Source organism: Oncorhynchus nerka, linkage group LG4, assembly GCF_034236695.1.
Source record: "Oncorhynchus nerka isolate Pitt River linkage group LG4, Oner_Uvic_2.0, whole genome shotgun sequence".
Lineage (NCBI taxonomy): Eukaryota > Metazoa > Chordata > Actinopteri > Salmoniformes > Salmonidae > Oncorhynchus > Oncorhynchus nerka.
The window spans coordinates 10,521,442-10,544,460 of record NC_088399.1 but is presented as its reverse complement, the minus strand read 5'-3'; the positions used below and the strand labels follow the sequence as shown (position 1 = coordinate 10,544,460).

At 42.7% G+C, this 23,019-nt stretch overlaps 1 protein-coding gene across 4 annotated transcripts; it reads left to right on the top strand.

Annotated features, from left to right (window-relative positions):
- The first annotated feature begins 9,322 nt into the window (after positions 1-9,322).
- LOC115117809 (NACHT, LRR and PYD domains-containing protein 3-like) lies at positions 9,323-21,355 on the top strand. 4 transcript variants are annotated; one of them, XM_029646333.2, is made up of 9 exons: positions 9,323-9,633; positions 13,576-13,876; positions 14,001-14,021; positions 14,363-16,112; positions 18,192-18,365; positions 18,812-18,979; positions 19,570-19,687; positions 19,928-19,965; positions 20,202-20,291. In XM_029646333.2, exons 2-8 carry the CDS (start codon positions 13,585-13,587, stop codon positions 19,958-19,960), a joined length of 2,556 nt encoding a protein of 851 aa, XP_029502193.1. In that variant the 5' UTR covers positions 9,323-9,633; positions 13,576-13,584; the 3' UTR covers positions 19,961-19,965; positions 20,202-20,291. The 4 variants fall into 4 exon arrangements, with proteins under 4 accessions (XP_029502193.1, XP_029502174.1, XP_029502180.1 ...); XM_029646314.2 differs by having other exon boundaries at positions 9,340-9,633; positions 19,570-19,743; positions 20,202-21,355; XM_029646320.2 differs by having other exon boundaries at positions 9,340-9,652; positions 19,570-19,743; positions 20,202-21,355.
- Positions 21,356-23,019: the final 1,664 nt, after the last annotated feature.

The following is a 23,019-nucleotide window of genomic DNA, read 5'->3' as shown; positions in this document are numbered from 1 at the left end:
TAATCCTTTACATGCCTAATTTTAGGAGGATCAGATGGTGACAGGGGTCTCAGCAGGGTCAGGCAGCCAGAGAAGACCAGTCTGTGACGGAGGTGATGTATATTTTTGCAGATACAACACTTTGTTCTCTATGTGCAGCAAACACTGGACAAACCAGATGCTATTTTAAAGGCAGTCTGACAAACCTCCAAAGTTGATTTCCAAACTGTATCAAGAGTTGATAGAGGCTTTTCCCGATGATACACAACATGTCAAACACAAATGTGAGGAAGACCTGGTAGAAGCTATTGATGATGATGAATGGATACAGATACTGTATGTTGGAATGCCCAGTCATCTTCATATCATCACAGACATAGATTACGGCAGTTTAAGGCCACCCATAGAACATACTAAATTCCAGTGAAACTGAATTACACACACTCAGAAATGTACTTCCTCTGCTGGAGGTGTAAAACACAAAAGGGGAACATATTTGCATATATTATGGTCTTGTGAAGGCTGGCTCAATTCTGTCAAAGAGTATGTTATTTTATCTCAGCATGTCTACAGATTCTCCCTTCTCCCTGTTATGTTTGCTTAGAAAGGTTGATACTGGACACTTATCTGAAGAAACTGTATAACCAAGCATTTCTAGTATCTAAGAAATGCACTGCTATTACCTGGAAGGATGGATGCCTTATATGGAATACAGTACGACTAAAGGAGTCTGTATTGAACACATGCCAACATCTGGAGAGATCCCTGTTTAGGCAATCGCTAGCTGCTGGGCTACTCAGTCCTGGCCCTGGGGGTCTGCCGTCCTGTGGGTTGTCGCTCTGGCATTGGCCTAACACCCGAAACCACTAAGGTCCTAAAGCTGAGTGGGGTGTGTTGGGTTTGGGGGGCTGCAGAGTGGTGGACCCCTAGAGACAGGACGGGGCGACCCAGCTATATTGTTTGCAAGTTCTTTTTAAAGCTCTACAGTACTATTAGTCTTATGAGATTCATTATATGGAGGATTTGCTGTTTCTGTTTTTTAATGAATATTTGAAGTGTTTGTGGGGGTTTTTTTCGTGTTTTTTTTCCTTTCCCCCCAAACCTTTCCCGTAGGAATTTAACAAATGAAACGTGTGAACTAGGAAGGAAATTGTGTTGGGAGAGAGTTGAGTTAATGACTAGACCGATGGGGGTTGGGCGTGCAGGCGGCTCGGGCTGGCTGGTCGGTCTGGCTGGCTGGTCGGTCTGGCTGGCTGGCTGGTCAGTCTGGCTGGCTGGTCGGTTTGGCTGGCTGGTCGGTCGGGCTGGCTGGTCGGTCGGGCTGGCTGGCTGGTCGGTCGGGCTGGCTGGTCGGTCTGGCTGGCTGGTCGGTCGGGCTGGCTGGTCGGTCGGGCTGGCTGGTCGGTCTGGCTGGCTGGTCGGTCGGGCTGGCTGGTCGGTCTGGCTGGCTGGTCGGTCGGGCTGGCTGGTCGGGCTGGCTGGTCGGTCGGGCTGGCTGGTCGGTTTGGCTGAAATTTGATATAGAAGATGTCTTAATAAAGACAATCAGTTTTTTATTTGTTATGCAATTGATTAAAGGTGCAACATAATATGTATTATTGAATTAACTTTGATCTAGTTCAGTCTTATTGATCACGTAAACATTTAATAATGATATATTACCTAGCTGGATTACTGTGGGCATTTTTCTTAATTTTTGTTCGAAAAAGAGATGGTTTTTTGAATTGTGCAAAAATGCAGGAAATAACCTTTAGATGCCCACAAAAATTCTGGGGGAGGACCCCAAGACCCCCCGCCAGGTTATCTTCCCCCCAGTTCTAAAACCAAAGTGGAGCCCCTGGAGATAGTCATTTAAAAAATCATGGTAAACACTATTATTGCACACAGAGTGACTTGTTAAGCACATTTTTACTCCAGAACAGATTTAGGTTTGCCATAACAAAGTGGTTGAGTACTTATTGACTCAAGACATTTCAGCTTTTCATTTTTTATTAATTTGTAAACATCTCTAAGAACATAATTCCACTTTGACATTATGGGGTATTGTGTGTAGGCCAGTGACACAAAATCTAAAATCTCCATAAAATGGGGCTCCTGAGTTGCGCAGTGGTCTAAGGCACTGCATCTCAGTGCTAGAGGCGTCACTACAGACCCTGGTTCGATACCAGGCTGTATCACAACTACCCGTGATTGGAAGTCCAGTAGGGCGGCTCACAATTGGCCCAGCGTCGTCTGGGTTAGGGTTAGGCCGGGGTAGGCCGTCATTGTAAATAAGAATTTGTTCTTAACTGGCTTGCCTAGTGTAGTGGCTTCCTTTCGTCTTTACCATAGCCACTGCCCAAGCCTGAAGCGGGGTTGTTTGGTACGCATACAGTCCACACTCAAGGTTTCCAAACGGCCAAACATTCAATGACATCCAGGGATATGGTGCAACAAAAATGTTTATTCTTCTTATATCTAACAAATAAATGATTCTCCAATCAACTTAAAGCATAGAATACTTTATATGGAAAATACATATTATGACCTGTCTGTATGTCTGTATGTCTGTATGGTCAAAAAACTATACCGCTCCCGCATCTAGCAAGGACTCTCCCCCTCCCGAAGGCCCAACTTCCTGCCTTTATCCTAACACACTTACCACAATACAATGAATAGGCAAGAGGGGGGGCCAAAACCTAAGTTACACTAACAACAAATGAATATATCTCAATCAGGTAAATATAAATCATAAAGGTACGTACCTAATATTTCATCATTTACATTAATATTTAATATATTTACACAAATATACATGGAGCTCCATATGTTCGGTCTTTTATACAAATATGTCCAAATCGGCTCTAACACCTAGTATAATAAAGGTTAAAGAAAAGAAACAAAATAAAAATGCAGGCTATTACACAGCAAAATGTGGAAAAAGTCAAGGGGTGTGAATACTTTCTGAAGGCACTGTATATGATGGTGTATAGAGACAGTATGGACAGTATATGAATAGAAAAGGTGTTTACAGCAGTAGTTATATAGGATGAGCATTGACTAGAATACAGTATATACATATGAAGTGGGTATAACATATGTAAACATGTTCTCGATAGCTGGTGTACGACCTTCCCAGAACTATTCTGCAGTCTCTCTTCTGGACACGCTACAGCTGAGCAGTCATTGCTTAGGGATTTTGACGCATTGCCTCGGAGAGCCGGTATCAAGCGTAATGTCATTAGGAGTCACACAATGATATCTACAACTCGGGATGCAGTTTATTAGGCTACAGATTAATTGAAGCTGCAATATGTAACTTTTTGGGCAACCCAATATACTTTTAATTTCGGTTTTGTACACCTCCTTAAGAAAAGCTGAAAAGACTCTATTTTTTGGTTATTGAAAAGATATTTCACAGAGGTTGAGATGGTACAGTGATTCTCTACACTATGCTAGCTTGTTTTTTTCACATAAACCTAAATTAGGCAGACTATTAGACTTTTAGCAACCAGGAAATGGAGGAGCGATTTCTGCTTATTTCACCTTTAAATGATGAGGAACTTCACAGGGATGCACTGTGACGCACTGTGATGAGCTTTGTGCTCCTTTCCACTAAATATTGAGGGTCTTATTCTGGTGACATGATGTTACTTTGTAAATTTGTGGTTTTGAGTACAATACATTGGTTACTCATATCTGCTGTCCTGCGCCTGACTCTCTACACCAGCTACAAACACAGGATCCTTACACACATACACTTTAGAACCAAAAAATTGGAGACAAAACCACCAGTAGAGTTGAAAATGCAATGGAAACACATTTAACTTGTATTTTTTTTTCTATTACATGGAAATTTAATTGCAGAAGTTATTGTTATGTGCACTACTTCATCACGCATAGCATTTTACGCATAGCATTTTACCCACAACATGTCAATTTGATGGAAACGTCTCTGGTGGGAAAATGCACATATTGTTTTTATTTTACCACTATTACTAGCCTGTTCAACCTCTCTTTCGTGTCGTCTGAGATTCCCAAAGATTGGAAAGCAGCTGAGGTCATCCCCCTCTTCAAAGGGGGGGGACACTCTTGACCCAAACTGCTACAGACCTATATCTATCCTATCGAAAGCCAAGTCAACAAACAGATTATCGATCATTTCGAATCCCACCGCACCTTCTCCGCTATGCAATCTGGTTTCAGAGCTGGTCATGGGTGCACCTCAGCCACGCTCCACCATCGATAAGAAACAATACTGTGCAGCTGTATTCATTTTACCTTTATTTAACTAGGCAAGTCAGTTAAGAACAAATTCTTATTTTCAATGATGGCCTAGGAACAGTGGGTTAACTGCCTGTTCAGGGGCAGAATGACAGATTTGTACCTTGTCAGCTCAGGGATTTGAACTTGCAACCTTCCGGTTACTAGCCCAACGCTCTAACCACTAGGCTACCCTGCATTGACTTGGCCAAGGCTTTCGACTCTGTCAAACAACACATCCTCATCGGCAGACTCGATAGCCTTGGTTTCTCAAATGATTGCCTCGCCTGGTTCACCAACTACTTCTCTGATAGTGTCAAATTGGAGGGCCTGTTGTCCGGGCCTCTGGCAGTCTCTATGGGGGTGCCACAGGGTTCAATTCTGGAACCGACTCTCTTCTCTGTATACATCAATGATGTCACTCTTGCTGCTGGTGAGTCTCTGATCAACCTCTACGCAGACGACACCATTCTGTATACCTCTGGCCCTTCTTTGGACACTGTGTTAACAACCCTCCAGACGAGCTTCAATGCTATACAACTCTCCTTCCGTGGCCTCCAACTGCTCTTAAATACAAGTAAAACTAAATGTATGCTCTTCAACCGATCGCTGCCCGCATCTGCCTGCCCGTCCAGCATCACCTCTCTGGACGGTTCTGACTTAGAATATGTGGACAACTACAAATACCTAGGTGTCTGGTTAGACTGTAAACTCTCCTTCCAGACTCACATCAAACATCTCCAATCCAAAGTTAAATCTAGAATTGACTTCCTATTTCGCAACAAAGCATCCTTCACTCATGCTGCCAAACATACCCTCGTAAAAATGACCATCCTCGACTTCGGCGATGTCATTTACAAAATAGCCTCCAATACCCTACTCAATAAATTGGATGCAGTCTATCACAGTGCCATCTGTTTTGTCACCAAAGCCCCATATACTACCCACCACTGCGACCTGTACGCTCTCGTTGGCTGGCCCTTGCTTCATACACGTTGCCAAACCCGAACAAGGCGCCACCCGAACGCCACCCGAACAAGGCGAGGGACCAACTTCCGCGGAAGTCGTGACAGCAACACACAGCCAAGCACTATGTTTAGAAAGTGTATTATAGTAAATAACATTTGTGGGACTGGATTTCTATTCAATGAGAATTCTGGGTAGAAAGTCCTTGAATGACATCTCTAAAGTGAACATGAGTGGAAGCAGAAGCAGATTGATCTTAATTGTATGGGATGTTGTTGATTAAAGCCAAGTTTACCAAAGTCTCTAAATGATGGTTATGAAATGATAGCAAAGCCTTTGTTTAAGAAAACAGTGATGACTTATTACTTTTTAGCTTGCTCTTTATTTTGATTAAATTACCAAGTGAGTGTGCTTGATTGAGACCAGGTATCAAACATTAGAATTTCGATTCAAAACAGATTTCCACCATGTGATCAAAACACTCGAGGCAGGATGTATTTACGAGTTTCCTCAGTTTGCCTTAAATCATAATCAAATGGTCATAGTGGTGGGTTTTGTAGTTGGGCACCAAGAGTTGTAAACTGTATCCCAGTAGGTTTCTTACCCTGTGAGCAATACTAATGTTTGCCTCAAAAATACACTGGTTGTGCTACTGGTTTAAGTTTCGTTGTTTAGTTACTATTATTGTTAAAAACATGCACATTATCAAAAGCTTGAAAGCAATCTCATTGGTCCCACTTTTACGTTTACAATCAAGTCCAGGGTCAGCACTTTTGATTGGAAAGTTAAAGAGAGTTTAAAAAAAAATACCATCTAAAATCTAATAAAATGTCATTTGTCACATGCTTCGTAAACAACAGGTGGAGACTAACAGTGAAATGCCTAATTACTGGCCCTTCCCAACATTGCAGAGAGAAAAATATAGAAAAATAATAACACAAGGAATAAATAAACAATGAGTAACGATAACTTAAAATTATGACAAATAATTGAATAAATATGGTTCAGCAGCCTGGAAACTGGATTAGCTTCATAGGTCTCAGGCTGACTGTCAGCCGGTCTAGTTCAATAACATACACCAACCACCAGAGAACAGTGTTGTACCTTTGCCTGGGCCAAAAGTACATAATGTACTCTGTTCGGAAACTGCAATGCTGCAATTGAATGTCATATTGTCATGTTTAGACAGTGTGCTATGGTAAAAATACAGTTTCCCTTCCACCCCAACAGTTGCTACTGAGAGGCAAAGGATTCTAAATGATTTGTTAGAATGATATATTTTGGAGAGACCATTCAAATTGCTGCAGGATTTCCTTTTTCAAATTAAACGCATCAAATCATGTGACAGCAATATTCGGTTTTTCATCAAAATAATATTTTTTGCGAGCTAACATGACGTATTAAATACATTTGCAAATGTCGCAAGAGAAAATATAATTCGCCTTTCTAAAACTCGACAGATAATATTGCATCAATGGCTGTCGATTTGACTAAAATAAATCCCCTTTGCGCATGTGCAAAACAATAGATAAATCCATCAGTTGAGTTTGAGTGATGAAAGTTGGGACAGAGGATTTACGAAATCTCAGCGCAAGAAACACTTTTACGAATTTAAAAGAACGAATGTTATTTCTGGCAATTGTGTTTCATTCTGTGCCAGATGTTATACAAACTGTTACAAAGGAATAAGGCAAATAGTTAGTCCTATTTGCGTGATTGACTTGTCATTTCAATAGGCCTAAACTACTGAATAAAACCTCAGTTTATGATTGTAATTAAACTTTGCCATGGTTTATTGAGCTAGATGCAGGGAGCCTATAGCCTATAGCCCCAGATAGCCTCCAGTAGCCTAGGCAAGATGTAATTAACATGAACGATTTAGCAGTTTGCATAGTTCATATTGACAGACTCATTTATTCAATCTAAATAGCGAGGCGTTATCGAGGTAAGAAGGGCTTGTGTTGTCCAATATCCTACTGGAATAGGCTACTGAGGATGGGGTCATAATTTCAATCAAAAATGAATAACATGGAAATTAACAGACAGTTTTTTAAACAGTTTTTTTAATTTTTAAAAACCTGTAGCCAAATCTGATTGACAGCTACGGTCAATCTAATGCATTCTAGCAATAGCTGGTCGGCAATTGCGATAGAGCTGTGACCATGATCACAATTGATAGCGTTCAATTTAATTAACTAAACATGGCTATTAATAATTGCATAATAACACAAGGCTACAACAACAATAAACTGAAGTTGTAGGCTATTTATTAAATCCGTTTGCCAGCTCCATGCAAATGTATCATTCTACACATTTAATGTCAGTTTCATTGTGTGAAACAGAAGCATGTGACGGAGTTCCATAAACTCCATTTCAAATTTTAACTGGTTTGATACGGTTTTACATAAGCAAAGTCGAGATTAGAGTGGAGTTAAAAGCACCTCTTCCATCTAATTTATCTAATGCGCTCTAGTACGTCCAAAGTAGGTTTAAACGTTTTTCAGTGCATTTTTGTCAGATTAGTTCTTGATGGGCATCAGTTCTAGCATGTTATTTTTTATTTTATGGAAAAAGGATTAAAGCAGTGGTTCCCAAACTAGGGGTCACGAGCCCATTTGCGGTCGCCTGATATGAAAATGGGATCGCGGGAGAATTTCAAAAATCCTGAGACTTTTTCCACATTTTGTTATATTACAGTCTTATTCTAATATAGTACCCCCCGCCAACGCGCGGCTCCAGCAGCGCATCGACACCGACCTCGGGGACGACCTGGAGGGCGAGGCGCTGATGGCGCATTCATCATCCTGTATGGCATGACGAGGTACTCCTAGGTGGTACTGAAAACCATCTTCCACTCGTCATCCTCTCGGATACGCACCAGGTTGTAAGCGCTCCTGAGATCTAATTTGGTGAAGAAGTGCGCCCCCGTGCATTGACTCTATCGCTGTGGCTATGAGCGGTAGTGGGTAACTATACCTCACAGTGATCTGATTCAGACCCCGATAGTCAATACACGGCGCAGACCTCCCTCCTTCTTCACAAAATTAACTTGAGGAGGCGGGTAAAGTGGAGGACCGAATGTACCCCTGACGCAGGGATTCATAGCCTCCGTCTCCGCCTGTGAGAGGGGATACACGTGACTCCTGGGAAGTGCAGCGTCTACCAGGAGAACTATCGCACAATCTCCCCGTTGATGAGGTGGTAATTGAGTCACCTTCTTTTTGGAGAAGGCGAGAGCCAAATCGGCATATTCAGGGGGAATGCGCACGGTGGAGACCTGGTCTGGACTCTCCACCTTTGGGGAAACCCCTAAACACCTACCTGAGCATTCTCAAGACCACCCCATGAGAGCCCTCTGTAGCCAAGAAACAGTTGGGTTATGACAAGCTAACCAGGGTAGGCCCAGCACCACAGGAAACGCAGGAGAGTCTAATTCTCTGGTTGAGAATGGTGCGGGCTCACCTGGGGTGACGCCAGAGCGCCCTACCTGCTGCCTCGATTCCCAGAGGAACCAACCCAGCACCGGCAGTGTGACCTCTGCGGCCACAGATGGTGCACGAGCGGGAACCCCCTCCGGTTTCCCTACGCTCTGCCCCTCCCAGCTCCATGGGTATCAGAGAGGGGGTGCAGGAGGATGGAACCACCAGACCCCGATCTGAACGTCCGCGAGTAGCCAGCAGGTTGTCCAGCCGGATGGACAGGTCCACCAGCTGGTCAAACACGAGGGTGGTGTCTCTGCAGGCCAGCTCCCGACGGATGTCCTCACGCAGACTGCAGCGGTAATGGTTGATCAGGGCCCTGTTGTTCCATCCCGCCCCGGCAGCCAGGGTCCTAAACTCCAGGGTGAACTCCTCAAACTGGTCCAATGCCGCATTTGCCTCTGACCTCGCCATGATGGATAATCCGACATTTTGAAAATGTTGTGCAACTTTTGAGAAGTCCAGATAATAAGTTATGAGAAAGACGTCATATTTTGGTTTTCTGGTCAGAGAAAGTATTTAGCTGAACTTTTTTTTTATAATCCTCTGAGACCGAAACCTTTCCCGAAACTTGGTGTGCAGCATCTATTGACCAAGATCATTGTAAGCTGATACCTTGAACGTCATAGCTGCTGTGAGTCAATGAAGTTGAGTGAGTGTGTGGTCTTTTCAAATGCTCTTGGAGGGTTGGAGCCTCCTGCTGGCTCTGAAGATTGACCTGGAATTTAAATTTAATTGATAGAATTTATAAGGAAAGTGAATTGAATTTGTGGAATTGACCCCAACTCTGAGAACTATACAACATAGATTTGAGATATGTAATCGCTGTTTATCTGAGTACTTGAAACTTGATTTCGACATAATTTCCTGTTTCAGTGTTTCCTCATTGGGTATCCGTTCAGTATGATCTAGCCGATCTGCGCTTCTGTGTGACAGAAGAGACCAGTCAATTGCTTCAATAACTAAGGTAGGATGGAAGAGAAACTGTAAGTCTCTATATTTTTTAAATGTTCATTATACACTGACTGTAAAACACATTAAGGACACCTGCTCTTTCCATGGCATAAAATGCAAGATGGTGTAGCAGTCAAACGTCTTTGTCCTTTGTCTTGTCTCGTTCCATGTATATATCTTTTTATATCTTTTTCTTTGCATTCTTTTTAATATTTTTCCTAACCTCAACTTCAAAATACTCTCCTGCAACCCGCCTCACCCAATGTGCTGTGGATCAGTTTTTTTTCTAATTTCTCAATTTACCTCCGAACTGGAATACCTCAACTGAAGCTAGCTAGCTAACTAGGTACCAGCTATCAGCTATCAGTCAGCTAACCTTAAGCTCGGAAAGCTCTCGCCAGTTCGTACAACGCGTTTCAAACCAGAGCATACTGGACCTATTTTTCTCTCCATATCCCCGGATTCCTACCTCAAACTCTGAACCCTTTCATCTGGATCATGGCAGCTAGCTAACCGCAACCCGGGTTGACTACTCCTTGCTAACGTTTCCATCACGGAGAATCCACCAACTAGCCTGGGGCTAGCCCATGATAGACCAATCTCCCGGCTAGGGCTCCTGGGCTACTCCTCGGCTACAATATCCGGACCCCTTCTACTGCCGGTACGGGGCAATGAACCCCGCCGATCCTTCACGACTGGAATACCGACATAATCTGCCCGAGGATTCCAACAGGCCCCTCAGAATCGACGTCCCCCGAAGGCCCATTCTGCTAACCGCGGCCTGCTAGCTATCTATAGCAAATTGGACTGTTAGCTGATCCACCGGCCAGTTTCTTGGACCACTATACCCATTTTGCCAATTGGACTTGGACCCCTCTGCTACTTGGACGCCTACTAATTACACGACTGGTCTATCGTCGTCACCGCACAAGGAGGCAAAAACAGACTTTTCCCCCATCGCGACGTCCCTCTAAGGTCCTTATGCTAGCTTGCTAGCCCCGGCCTGCTAATTGTCTGAATTGCCGTGTCCCCATATCCACTGCACTGAGGCTAGGAAACACTGTCACTACCGATAAATCCACAATAATTGAGAATTTAAATAAGCATTTTTCTACGGCTGGCCATGCTTTCCACCTGGCTACCCCTACCCCGGTCAACAGCACTGCGTTCCCCACAGCAACTCGCCCAAACCTCCCCCACTTCTCCTTCACCCAAATCCAGATAGCTGATGTTTTTAAAGAGCTGCAAAATCTGGACACCTACAAATCAGCCGGGCTAGACAATCTGGACCCTCTCTTTCTAAAATGATCTGCCGAAATTATTGCAACCCCTATTACTAGCCTGTTAAACCTCTCTTTCATATCTTCTGAGATTCCAATAGATTGGAAAGCTGCCGCGGTCATCCCCATCTTCAAAGGGGGAGACACTCTAGACCCAAACTGCTACAGACCTATATCCATCCTGCCCTGCCTTTCTAAAGTCTTTGAAAGCAAAGTTAACAAACAGATCACTGACCATTTCGAATCTCACCGTACCTTCTCTGCTGTGCAATCTGGTTTCAGAGCTGGTCATGGGTGCACCTCAGCCACGCTCAAGGTCCTAAACGACATCATAACCGCCATCGATAAGAGACAGTACTGTGCAGCCGTATTCATCGACCTGGCTAAGGCTTTCGACTCTGTCAATCATAACATTCTTATTGGCAGACTCAACAGCCTTGGTTTCTCAAATGATTGCCTCGCTTGGTTCACCAACTACTTCTCCGATAGAGTTCAGTATGTCAAATCGGAGGGCCTGTTGTCCAGACCTCTGGCAGTCTCTATGGGGGTGCCACAGGGTTCAATTCTCGGGCCGACTCTCTTCTCTCACTGCTGGTGATTCTTTGAACCACCTCTATGCAGACGACACCATTCTGTATACCTCTGGCCCTTCATTGGACACTGTGTTAAGTAACCTCCAGATGAGCTTCAATGCCATACAACTCTCCTTCCGTGGCCTCCAAATGCTCTTAAATGCAAGTTAAACTAAATGCATGCTCTTCAACCTATCGCTGCCCGCATCTGCCCGCCTGTCCAGCATCACTACTCTGGACAGTTCTGACTTAGAATATGTGGACAACTACAAATAGCTATGTGTCTCGTTAGACTGTAAACTCCAGACTCACATTAAACATCTCCAATCCAAAATTAAATCCAGAATTGGCTTCCTATTTCGCAACAAAGCATTCTTCACTCATGCTGCCAAACATACCCTCATAAAACTGACCATCCTACCGATCCTCAACTTCGGCGATGTCATTTACAAAATAGCCTCCAAATTGGATGCAGTCTATCACAGTGCCATTCGTTTTGTCACCAAAGCCCCATATACTACCCACCACTGCGACCTGTATGATCTCGTTGGCTGGCCCTCGCTTCATACTCGTCACCAAACCCACTGGCTCCAGGTCATCTATAAGTCTTTGCTAGGTAAAGCCCCGCCTTATCTCAGCTCAGCAGGTATTCCTCACTGGTCACCCCCAAAGCCAATTCTTCCTGCCAATGACTGGAACGAACTGCAAAAATCTCTGAAGCTGGAGACTCTTACCTCCCTCACTAGCTTTAAGCACCAGCTGTCAGAGCAGCTCACATATCACTGCACCTGTACATAGCTCATCTGTAAATAGCCAATCCAATCTTCCTCATCCCCATACTGTATTTATTTATTTATTTATTTATCTTGCTCCTTTGCACCCCAGTATCTCAACTTGCACATTCATCTTCTGCACATCCTACCATTCCAGTGTTTAATTGCTATATTGTAATTACTTCGCCACCATGACCTATTTATTGCCTTACCTCTCTTATCCTACCTCATTTGCACATGCTGTATATAGATTTTTCTACTGTATTATTGATTGTATGTTTGTTTATTCCATGTGTAACTTTGTGTTGTTGTATGTGTCGAACTGCTTTGCCTTATCTTGGCCAGGTCGCAGTTGCAAATGAGAACTTGTTTTCAACAAGCCTACCTGGTTAAATAAAGGTGAAATAAAAAATAAATAAAATAAACAGACTGACCAGGTGAATTGTGGTGAAAGCTTTGATCCTTTATTGATGTTACCTGTTAAATCCACTTCAATCAGTGTAGATGAAGGGGAGGAGACAGATTAAAGAAGGATTTTTAAGCTTTGAGACAATTGAAACATGGATTGTGTGTATGTGCCATTTAGAGGGTGAATGGGTAAGACAACATATTTAAGAACTGCAACGCTGCTGGGTTTTTCACACTGAACCATTTCCCGTGTGTATCAAGAATGGTCCACCACCCAAAGGACATCCAGCCGACTTGACACAACTGTGGGAAGCATTGGAGTCACCCTGGGCCAGGGAACCTGTCCCATAGTGTGTTTGATTCTGTTGATTGGGTCTGTTGATTGGGTGGTTTTTTAAAATTATTATCATGACTATTGTTTATGATTGGGTTATCTTCTGTTTACAACCCAGAAGTGAGATTAACAGTCTCTTCCCAGTCACAGCAACACAGTGTTCTATCCCTCCATTAACAGTCTCTTCCCAGTCACAGCAACACAGTGTTCTATCCCTCCATTAACAGTCTCTTCCCAGTCACAGCAACACAGTGTTCTATCCCTCCATTAAGTCTCTTCCCAGTCACAGCAACACAGTGTTCTATCCCTCCATTAACAGTCTCTTCCCAGTCACAGCAGCACAGTGTTCTATCCCTCCATTAACAGTCTCTTCCCAGTCACAGCAGCACAGTGTTTTATCCCTCCATTAACAGTCTCTTCTCAGTCACAGCAACACAGTGTTCTAGCCTTCCACCATTTCCAGCCAGACCCTGTCGTATATTCAGACAAAATGTCATCAGACTTTGTGCTGATGGGAACTTAGAGCTTCCTTCTGATTCCTTTGTTGCGACAAAATAGTTACGATCACAACTAACTTCCTTTTCTCAGTGATCTGCAATGGCTCCTGTTCCTGGGCTGCTGCTGGCCACTCTGGAGGAGTTGGTTGAAGCAGAATTTAAGACATTTAAATGGCACCTGACCCAGGACCTGGTGAAAGGCTTTCCTCACATCCCAGTGAGCCAGCTGGAGAACACTGACAGACTGGACACTATAAAGAAGATGGTGGAGACCTACGGTCCTGAGGGAACTGTGAAGATCTCACTGGAGATCCTGAGGAAAATGAGCCAGAACCAACTGGCTAAAACGCTAAAGAACGAGTACGATGAGGTCGAGACAACAGAACCAGCAGGTTAGTGGACTGTAAAACAACACAAAGCAGATAAGAGATCACTGATTTTTGCATAGCAGGTAACATAAAGGAGGAACTAGTAAGAAGACAATAGAACAAAACAGTATTTTTCTTTGTTTCCCAGAGTGCTCCTTTGCTTCTAGAGGTAAGCTTAATGAATCAAGAAAACACCTGTTGGACCAAAGTGATGTTGTAAACAGTTTTTGGGGGGGCTGAGAAGTGCAGGTAATACATTTATTAAAACGTCATGAGAAAGACGTCATATTTTGGTTATCTGTTCAGAAAAACTGATAATTGTCTGGTTTCTAGAAAGCATTTGGCTAAACCTTTTACAACCTAACCAAAAGACATCATGATGACGTCATATTGCAGCCAGTTGTATCCACTGGACAGGCTCTATTGCACTCTGACTGATCCAATCCAGACACAAACACATAAAGTTATCATGACCGTAATAACCGTAAAAGCTTTGTTTTTTCCTTGCAGTCGAAGACAGACTGAAATGCTATCTCAAGAAGAAGTACGGCTGTATATATGAGGGGACGTCAAAGGAAGGGGATTTTATCTATCTAAATCAGATCTTCACTGAGCTCCATGTGTTTGAGGGGGCCTGGGGAGGGGTCAGAGATGAGCATGAGGTCATACATCTGAACATCAGAACACCAGTCACAGGAGAGACCACTGTTGAAGTCAGAAACATTTTCAAACAACAGTCCGATCAAAAGAAGCCAATCAGAACAGTTCTAACTCAGGGCATTGCCGGCGTAGGAAAGACTGTCTCTATTCAGAAGTTTATTCTAGACTGGGCAGAAGAAAAGGAGAACCAGGACATTGGTTTCATCTTTCCACTTTCTTTTCGCCAAATCAACGCTAATATAGGGGACGACGACTGCAGTCTGATTGAACTGCTTCATCAATTCTTCCCTGACATGGAACCAATCAAGAATCTTAGGAACAAGTCTAAAGTTCTGTTCATATTTGACGGTCTGGACGAGTGTCGACTCCGTCTAGACTTCAACAATAAGGTCCTGACAGATGAAACAAAGCCAGCCTCTCTGGACAAATTGATCACAAACCTGATCACAGGTGAGCTTCTGCCTTCTGCTCTCATCTGGATAACCTCCCGGCCTGCAGCAGCCTATAAGATCCCTCGAAAATACATCCAGCAGTGGACAGAGGTACGAGGGTTCAATGACCCACAGAAGGACGAGTACTTCAGGAAAAAAATCAGTGATGACAACCTGGCCAGCAGAATTATCACACACATGAAGTCATCGAGGAGCCTACACATCATTTGCCACATACCAGTGTTCTGCTGGATATCAGCCACTGTTCTAGAGAAACTGTTGGGTGAAGCAGAGAGAAGAAAGATACCTAAGACTCTGACTGAGATGAACATACATTTCCTGATCTTTCAGATAGACAGAATGAGAGAAGCAGAAAATTCCACAGGAAGTGACAGCATAGTCCTTAAACTTGGAGAGCTGGCATTCCGTCAGCTGGAGAAGGGACATCTGATCTTCTACAAGGAAGACCTGAGAGAGTGTGGCATTGATGTCACAGAAGCATCAGTGTACTCAGGTTTATGCACAGAGATCTTTAAGATGGAGGGAAGGACGTGTCAGAAAACTATGTTCAGCTTTGTGCATCTGAGCATCCAGGAGTTTCTTGCTGCTGTATACGTGTTTTTCACATTCATAAACTGCAATGAGAACCCACTGGTCAAACAGAACACCCTCGTCAAACTTTTGAAATGGCGGAAACACCAACAACCTATGATTGACTTATACAAGAGTGCAGTAGATCAGGCCTTACAGAGTGATAATGGACACCTGGACCTTTTCCTCCGCTTCCTTCTCGGCCTCTCACTGGAGTCAAATCAGACTCTTCTACAAGGCCTACTGAACCAGACAGGAAGAAGCTCACAGACCAATGAGAACATAATTGAATACATCAAGAAGAAGATCAGGAAGAATCCCTCTCCAGAGAGATGCATCAATCTGTTTCACTGTCTGAATGAGTTGAATGACCATTCTCTGGTGGAGGAGATCCAAACCTACCTGAGCTCGGGAAGTCTTTCAGAGGCCGAACTTTCACCTGCACAGTGGTCAGCTCTGGTGTTCGTGTTGCTGACTTCAGAAGACGACCTGGATGTGTTTGACCTGAAGAAATACTCCAGATCAGAGGAGGGTCTTCTGAGGTTGTTGCCAGTGGTCAAAGCGTCCAGAATAGCTCTGTGAGTTCCTGTATTAACGTCATGCTCAATATTAAATGGGAAAGTATTCAGAAATTCAACAACTAATAAGTCATTGTAATTAATAAAGCCTTTTAATGATAATGGATGAATAATTTAAGAACCCTAAAGGAGATCCTTTAAAGGGGCAATCCAGGATTGGTACATCTATTTTTTGGAATTTTGTATAAATCATATACATAAATGGCTCATGAGCTTAGTTCTTATCCCGTCAGAACCCAACATATAAACTTGTTTTACTCCATTGTTTGAAAACAATGTAATTGTAAACTGTATCACTTAAAAAACATGGTTAAAATTATGATTTTGATCTCATGGATCTATGAGCCCGGTCTATGAATTTGAGAGTGGTAAACATTTTCCAGCCCCATCCATAACTAGATTTCTGTTACAATGAAGTGAATTTCAGTTCAATGTGCATGATTATACAGTACCAGTCAAAATTTTGGACACATACTCATTCCAGAGTTTTTCTTTATTTGTACTATTTTCTACATTGTAGAATAATAGTGAAGACATCAAAACTATGAATTAACACATATGGAATCATGTAGTAACCAAAAAAGTGTTAAACAAATTAAAATATATTTTATATTTAAGATTCTTCAAAGTAGCCACCCTTTGCCTTGATGACAGCTTCCATCACACCACTGATTCTAACGTCTGGTCTCAATATCTAGTAGGCTACAATGTGAAGCACATTCCTCACACAAGATCATCATGCTTAAATATCTCCTTTAGCCCAAACTGACCTCAGGGTCTCAAGTTTACAATGTAATCTTTGCACTCTCTTGGCATTCTCTTGGCATTCTCTTAACCAGCTTCACCTGGAATGCTTTTCCAACTGTCTTAAAGGAGTTCTCACATATGCTGAGCCCTTGTTGGCTGCTTTTCCTTCACTCTGTAGTCCAACTCATCCCAAACCATCTCAATTGGGTTGAGGTCAGGTGATTGTGGAGGTCAGGTCATCTGTTGCAGCACTCCATCACTCTTGTTCTTGGTCAAACAGCCCTTACACAGCCTGGAGGTGTGTTGGGTCATTGTCCTTTTGTTCAAGTGTGCCTTGAATTCTGTAAATAAATTACAGACAGTGTCACCATCAAGGCAACCCCACACCATCACACCTCCTCCTCCATGCTTCACAGTGTGAACTACACATGCGGAGATCATCCATTCACCTACTCTGCATCTCACAAAGACACGGTGGTTGGAACCAAAAATCTCAAATTTGGACAGATTTCCACTGGTCTAATGTCCATTGCCCGTGTTTCTTGGCCCGAGCAAGTGTCTTCTTCTTATTGGTGTCCATTAGTAATGGTTTCTTTGCAGCAATTTGACCCCGAAGGCCTGATTCATGCAGTCTCTTCTGAACAGTTAATGTTGAGATGTGTCTGTTACTTGAACTCTGTGAAGCATTTATTTAAGCTGCAATTTCTGAGGCTGGAAACTCTAATGAAGTTATCCTCTGCAGCAGAGGTAACTGGGTCCTCCTTTCCTGTGGCGGTCCTCATGAGAGCCAGATTCATCATAGCGCTCAATGTTTTTTTGCGACTGCACTTGAAGAAACTTTTAAAGTTCTTGAAATTTTCCAGATTGACTGACCTTCATATCTTAAAGTAATGATGGAATGTCATTTCTATTTGCTTATTTGAACTGTTGTTGCATAATATGGACTTGGTATTTGACCAAATATGGTTATCTTCTGTATATCACCCCTACCTTGTCACAACACAACTGATTGGCTCAAACACATTAAGAAGGAAAGAAATTCCACAAATTATCTTGAAATGCATTCCAAGTGACTACCTCATGAAGCTGGTTGAGAGAATGCCAAGAGTGTGCAAAGCTGTCATCAAGGCAAAGGGTGCTACTATGAAGAATCTCAAATATAAAAGTTTTTTGATTTGTTTAACACTTTTTTGGTTACTACATGATTCCATGTGTTATTTCATAGTTTTGATGTCTTCACTATTATTCTACAATGTAGAAAATAGTACAAATAAAGAAAAATCCTTGTCTAAACTTTCATTTGTTTGTATGTTGGATTGTTTTCTTCATTAGGCTGAATGGATGTAACCTCACAGAGAAATGCTGTGAAGCCTTGGCCTCAGTTCTCAGCTCAAACACTTGTCACATGAGAGAGCTGGACCTGAGTAAAAACAAGCTGCAGGATTCAGGAGTGATGCTACTCTCCGCTGCACTGGAGAGTTCACATTGTAAACTTGAGACCCTGAGGTCAGTTTGGGCTAAAGGAGATATTTAAGCATGATGATGTTGTGTGAGGAATGTGCTTCACATTGTAGCCTACTAGATATTGAGACCAGACGTTAGAATCAGTGGTGTGATGGAAGTAAAAGTACATAAAGGCTGTTAACACACTTTTTTTTCCATAAGCATTTACCCACCGATCACAGAAAAATGTAAGGGGCATTGCTTTATTCCCCTAGAACAGACATCAGCATATACCCACCATTTTGTTTTTTATACCACTGACTGCATTGAATCTGGGAGATTGTATATCAGACAACAGACTAATATGATCATAATCATTCTAAATAATTGTACTTCGATTCAAGACTTGTTCCACAGGTCATCTCCAGCCTTTCTACAGGTCTGCTGCTCTTCATTAGCATCACCGTTTTCTGAGTATTTATTTGTATTTACTCTTGTTTCGTATCTAGTCTGAATGGATGTCAACTCACAGAGATAAGCTGTAAAATGTTGTCTTCAGCCCTCACGTCTTCACACCTGAGAGTGCTGGACCTGAGCGACAACAAGCTGCAGGATTCAGGAATGAAGCTGCTCTCTGCTGGACTTGCGAGTCCACACTGTAAACTGGAGACACTGAGGTCAGTTTGGGCTAATGGAGATATTTAAGCATCATGATCAATGTTTAAGGAATGTGCTTAAACGTCTGGGCTTGATAACTGAGCATCATCTCGTTTTAGGAAGCCATCATAATGGGCTGTTGCCTTCCACTCACTAGAAACTTTAGTAGCAGTAAACAGTGGCCTAGTGGTTAGAGCATTGGGCTAGTAACCGAAAGGTTGCTAGATCGAATCCCCAAGCTGACAAGGTAGGGACTGTTCCTAGGCCGTCATTGTAAATAAGAATTTGTTCTTAACTGACTTGCCTAGTTAAATAAAGGTGAAATAAAATAAAAAAAACACCCAACTACTGATGTGACCCGTAAGAAAAGGAAGCACAGCAATTAGGAATTGTTTGGCAATGGAGTTGAGTTTTTTAACGTGGACTAAGAAACGCAATACGGCTGTCAATTCATCGTTATGTGAATACAAAAATCTTCATTTTTATAATGTAACAACAATGTAACAATACGTTACATAGTAATACGAAGTGTTACCACAGATATCGAATCCCCGAGCTGACAACTGTTACCAAACACTTGATATCAGATAGAATTAAACTATTTCCACAGGTTGTCATTCTGTGGAGTCACGAAGGAAGGCTGTGCATGTCTGGCTTCAGCTCTGAGGTCAAACCCTTTCCATCTGAGAGGGTTGGACCTGAGCTACAATCACCCAGGAGACTCGGGGGTGAGCCTGCTCTCCTCTGGACTGGAGGATACCATGTACAAACTACAAACTGTCATGTGAGAACTGAATCTGTAAATCTGTCAAATAAAGGATAAATACAAATATGACTTGTGATAGCGGAACTTAGTCATGGGATCTCAACTTACTGTTGAGAGTTAGAATAGTAGGTATAATTTTCCAAAATTGGTTACAGCAATATTTTTTGTTTTTTTGTTGCTTACTTGATGTTTTTGCTTACAGTGTTCACCCTGGGGGAGAGGGCTGGTTGTTTAGAAGACGTGGGTTATTATTCTGTTTTTTTCTGCACATATTATCAAAAACACCATTGTCTTACGTCAGATGGTGTCACTCCTACGGTAAAAGAAATACCTCAACCAAGATACGAGACTGTAAGTGTAGTAGGCAAGTGTTGCCCTGACGTAAGATAATGGAAAAGAAAAAATAACATTTAATGCAATACACCAATTACATCACCAATATATAACTGTATCATGATGTCCTTTATCTCCCTCAGTGTACGGCTGTGATCTCACACTGAATCCGAACACAGCACACAGTTACCTCTCTCTGTCTGAGGAGAACAGGAAGGTGACACAGGTGAAAGAGAAGCAGCCGTATCCTGACCAACCAGGGAGATATGACAAATGGCCCCAGGTGCTGTGTAGAGAGGGTCTGACTGGACGCTGTTACTGGGAGGTAGAGTGGAGTGGGGATTGGGCTCTTATAGCGGTGACATATAGAAGATTATACCAGACGGGAAGGAGACGGCTAGGAGCCAATGACACGTCCTGGAGTCTGGACTGCTGCGGTAACAGTTACACTGCCTGGCACAATAATGAAAACAACGACATATCTGTTTCCTCCTCCCACTCCAACAGAGTAGGAGTCTATCTGGACTGGCAGGCTGGCATTCTGTCCTTCTACAATGTCTCCTCTGACACACTGACCCACCTGCACTCATTCAATACCACATTCACTGAGCCCCTCTACCCAGGGGTTGGGGTTAAGTTTGACTCTTCAGTGACCCTGTGTGATGTAGATACCAAAGACTTCAAAGTAACTCAACCATAACAATGTCATGTTTTCCCACTGTAACCAATCCTACAGGCAATTAGATGAGTAGTGTTGTGTTTGAATTAATTTGTGCTGTTGCACCTGCAGTATAAAATACATCATATTCAAGGTTTTTGCAACTGCACTTGAAGAAACTTTCAAAGTTCTTGAAATGTTCCGGATTGACTGACCTTCATGTCTTAAAGTAATGATGGACTGTCATTTCTCTTTGCCTATTTGAGCTGTTCTTGCCATAATATGAACTTGGTCTTTTACCAAATAGAGCTATCTAGAGCTATACCAAACCCTACCTAGTCACAACACAACTGATTGGCTCAAACGCATTAAGAAGGAAATAAATTCCCAAAATGTACTTTTAACAAGGCACACCTGTTAATTGAAACGCATTCCAGGTGACTACCTCATGAAGCTGGTTGAGAGAATGCCAAGCGTCTGCAAAGCTGTCATCAAGGCAAAGGGTGGCTACTTTGAAGAATATAAAATATTTTTTTGCTTACTATATGATTCCATATGTGTTATTTCATAGTTTTAATGTTTTCACTATTATTCTACAATGTAGAAAATATTACAAATAAAGAAAAACCCTTGAATGAGTAGGTGTGTCCAAACTTTGGACTGGTACTGTATATCATTTTTTTAAATGGGGGTGGGAGGGATTCAGTCTGGGCCTCAACTTACTGTTGAGTGTTTGAATAGTAGAATACAAAAGGTGCAATTTGGTAAATTGGTTGCAGCAGTTTTCCTCTTGTTGTATGTCACTCACAGACATTCACTTAATAATTAGCCCATGCCATGCCTAAATATTTTAGATTGGTAAAGTAGTCTAGTCAGTCTAGCCAGCTATCTAAACTTGTAGTAATCATGACTGAATTTCCGACCGGGCACAGAGGGCATGTGCCCAGGGGCCCTGACCTCCAGGGTGCCACCAATGATTTAGTTAGTTCCTCTCACTCTCACTGGCATAAGTAATGGCAAAATGTGTATAATTGCAGGATATTTTCTTTGAAGCAAATTATTTGTTTACCTATTGTTCATAAAATACCTTTTTAATCCCGGTGCTGCGTTAACGTGTAATCGTATAGCTAATAGGCTGCGTTTGTAGATCGACTGTCAGTGAAGCTACAGCAACCAAAGAGATAATGGCTGGGGTCATATTTGCTAGTTTTTGCTGTTCTCCAAATATCATTATTTTGTTTTTAAATTGTATACATATGCAGTAAATGAGCTTCAATTTAAAAACAATGTGGGTCATCAGACTCACCTGGACACCATCACTTCCCTGATTACCTTCCCTATAAATGTCCCTCCCTTTGGTTCCTTCCCCATCACTTCCCTGATTACCTTCCCTATAAATGTCCCTCCCTTTGGTTCCTTCCCCATCACTTCCCTGATTACCTTCCATATAAATGTCCCTCCCTTTGGTTCCTTCCCCATCACTTCCCTGATTACCTTCCCTATAAATGTCCCTCCCTTTGGTTCCTTCCCCATCACTTCCCTGATTACCTTCCCTATAAATGTCCCTCCCTTTGGTTCCTTCCCCATCACTTCCCTGATTACCTTCCCTATAAATGTCCCTCCCTTTGGTTCCTTCCCCATCACTTCCCTGATTACCTTCCCTATAAATGTCCCTCCCTTTGGTTCCTTCCCCATCACTTCCCTGATTACCTTCCCTATAAATGTCCCTCCCTTTGGTTCCTTCCCCATCACTTCCCTGATTACCTTCCCTATAAATGTCCCTCCCTTTGGTTCCTTCCCCATCACTTCCCTGATTACCTTCCCTATAAATGTCCCTCCCTTTGGTTCCTTCCCCATCACTTCCCTGATTACCTTCCCTATAAATGTCCCTCCCTTTGGTTCCTTCCCCATCACTTCCCTGATTACCTTCCCTATAAATGTCCCTCCCTTTGGTTCCTTCCCCATCACTTCCCTGATTACCTTCCCTATAAATGTCCCTCCCTTTGGTTCCTTCCCCATCACTTCCCTGATTACCTTCCCTATAAATGTCCCTCCCTTTGGTTCCTTCCCCATCACTTCCTGATTACCTTCCCTATAAATGTCCCTCCCTTTGGTTCCTTCCCCATCACTTCCCTGATTACCTTCCCTATAAATGTCCCTCCCTTTGGTTCCTTCCCCATCACTTCCCTGATTACCTTCCCTATAAATGTCCCTCCCTTTGGTTCCTTCCCCATCACTTCCCTGATTACCTTCCCTATAAATGTCCCTCCCTTTGGTTCCTTCCCCATCACTTCCCTGATTAC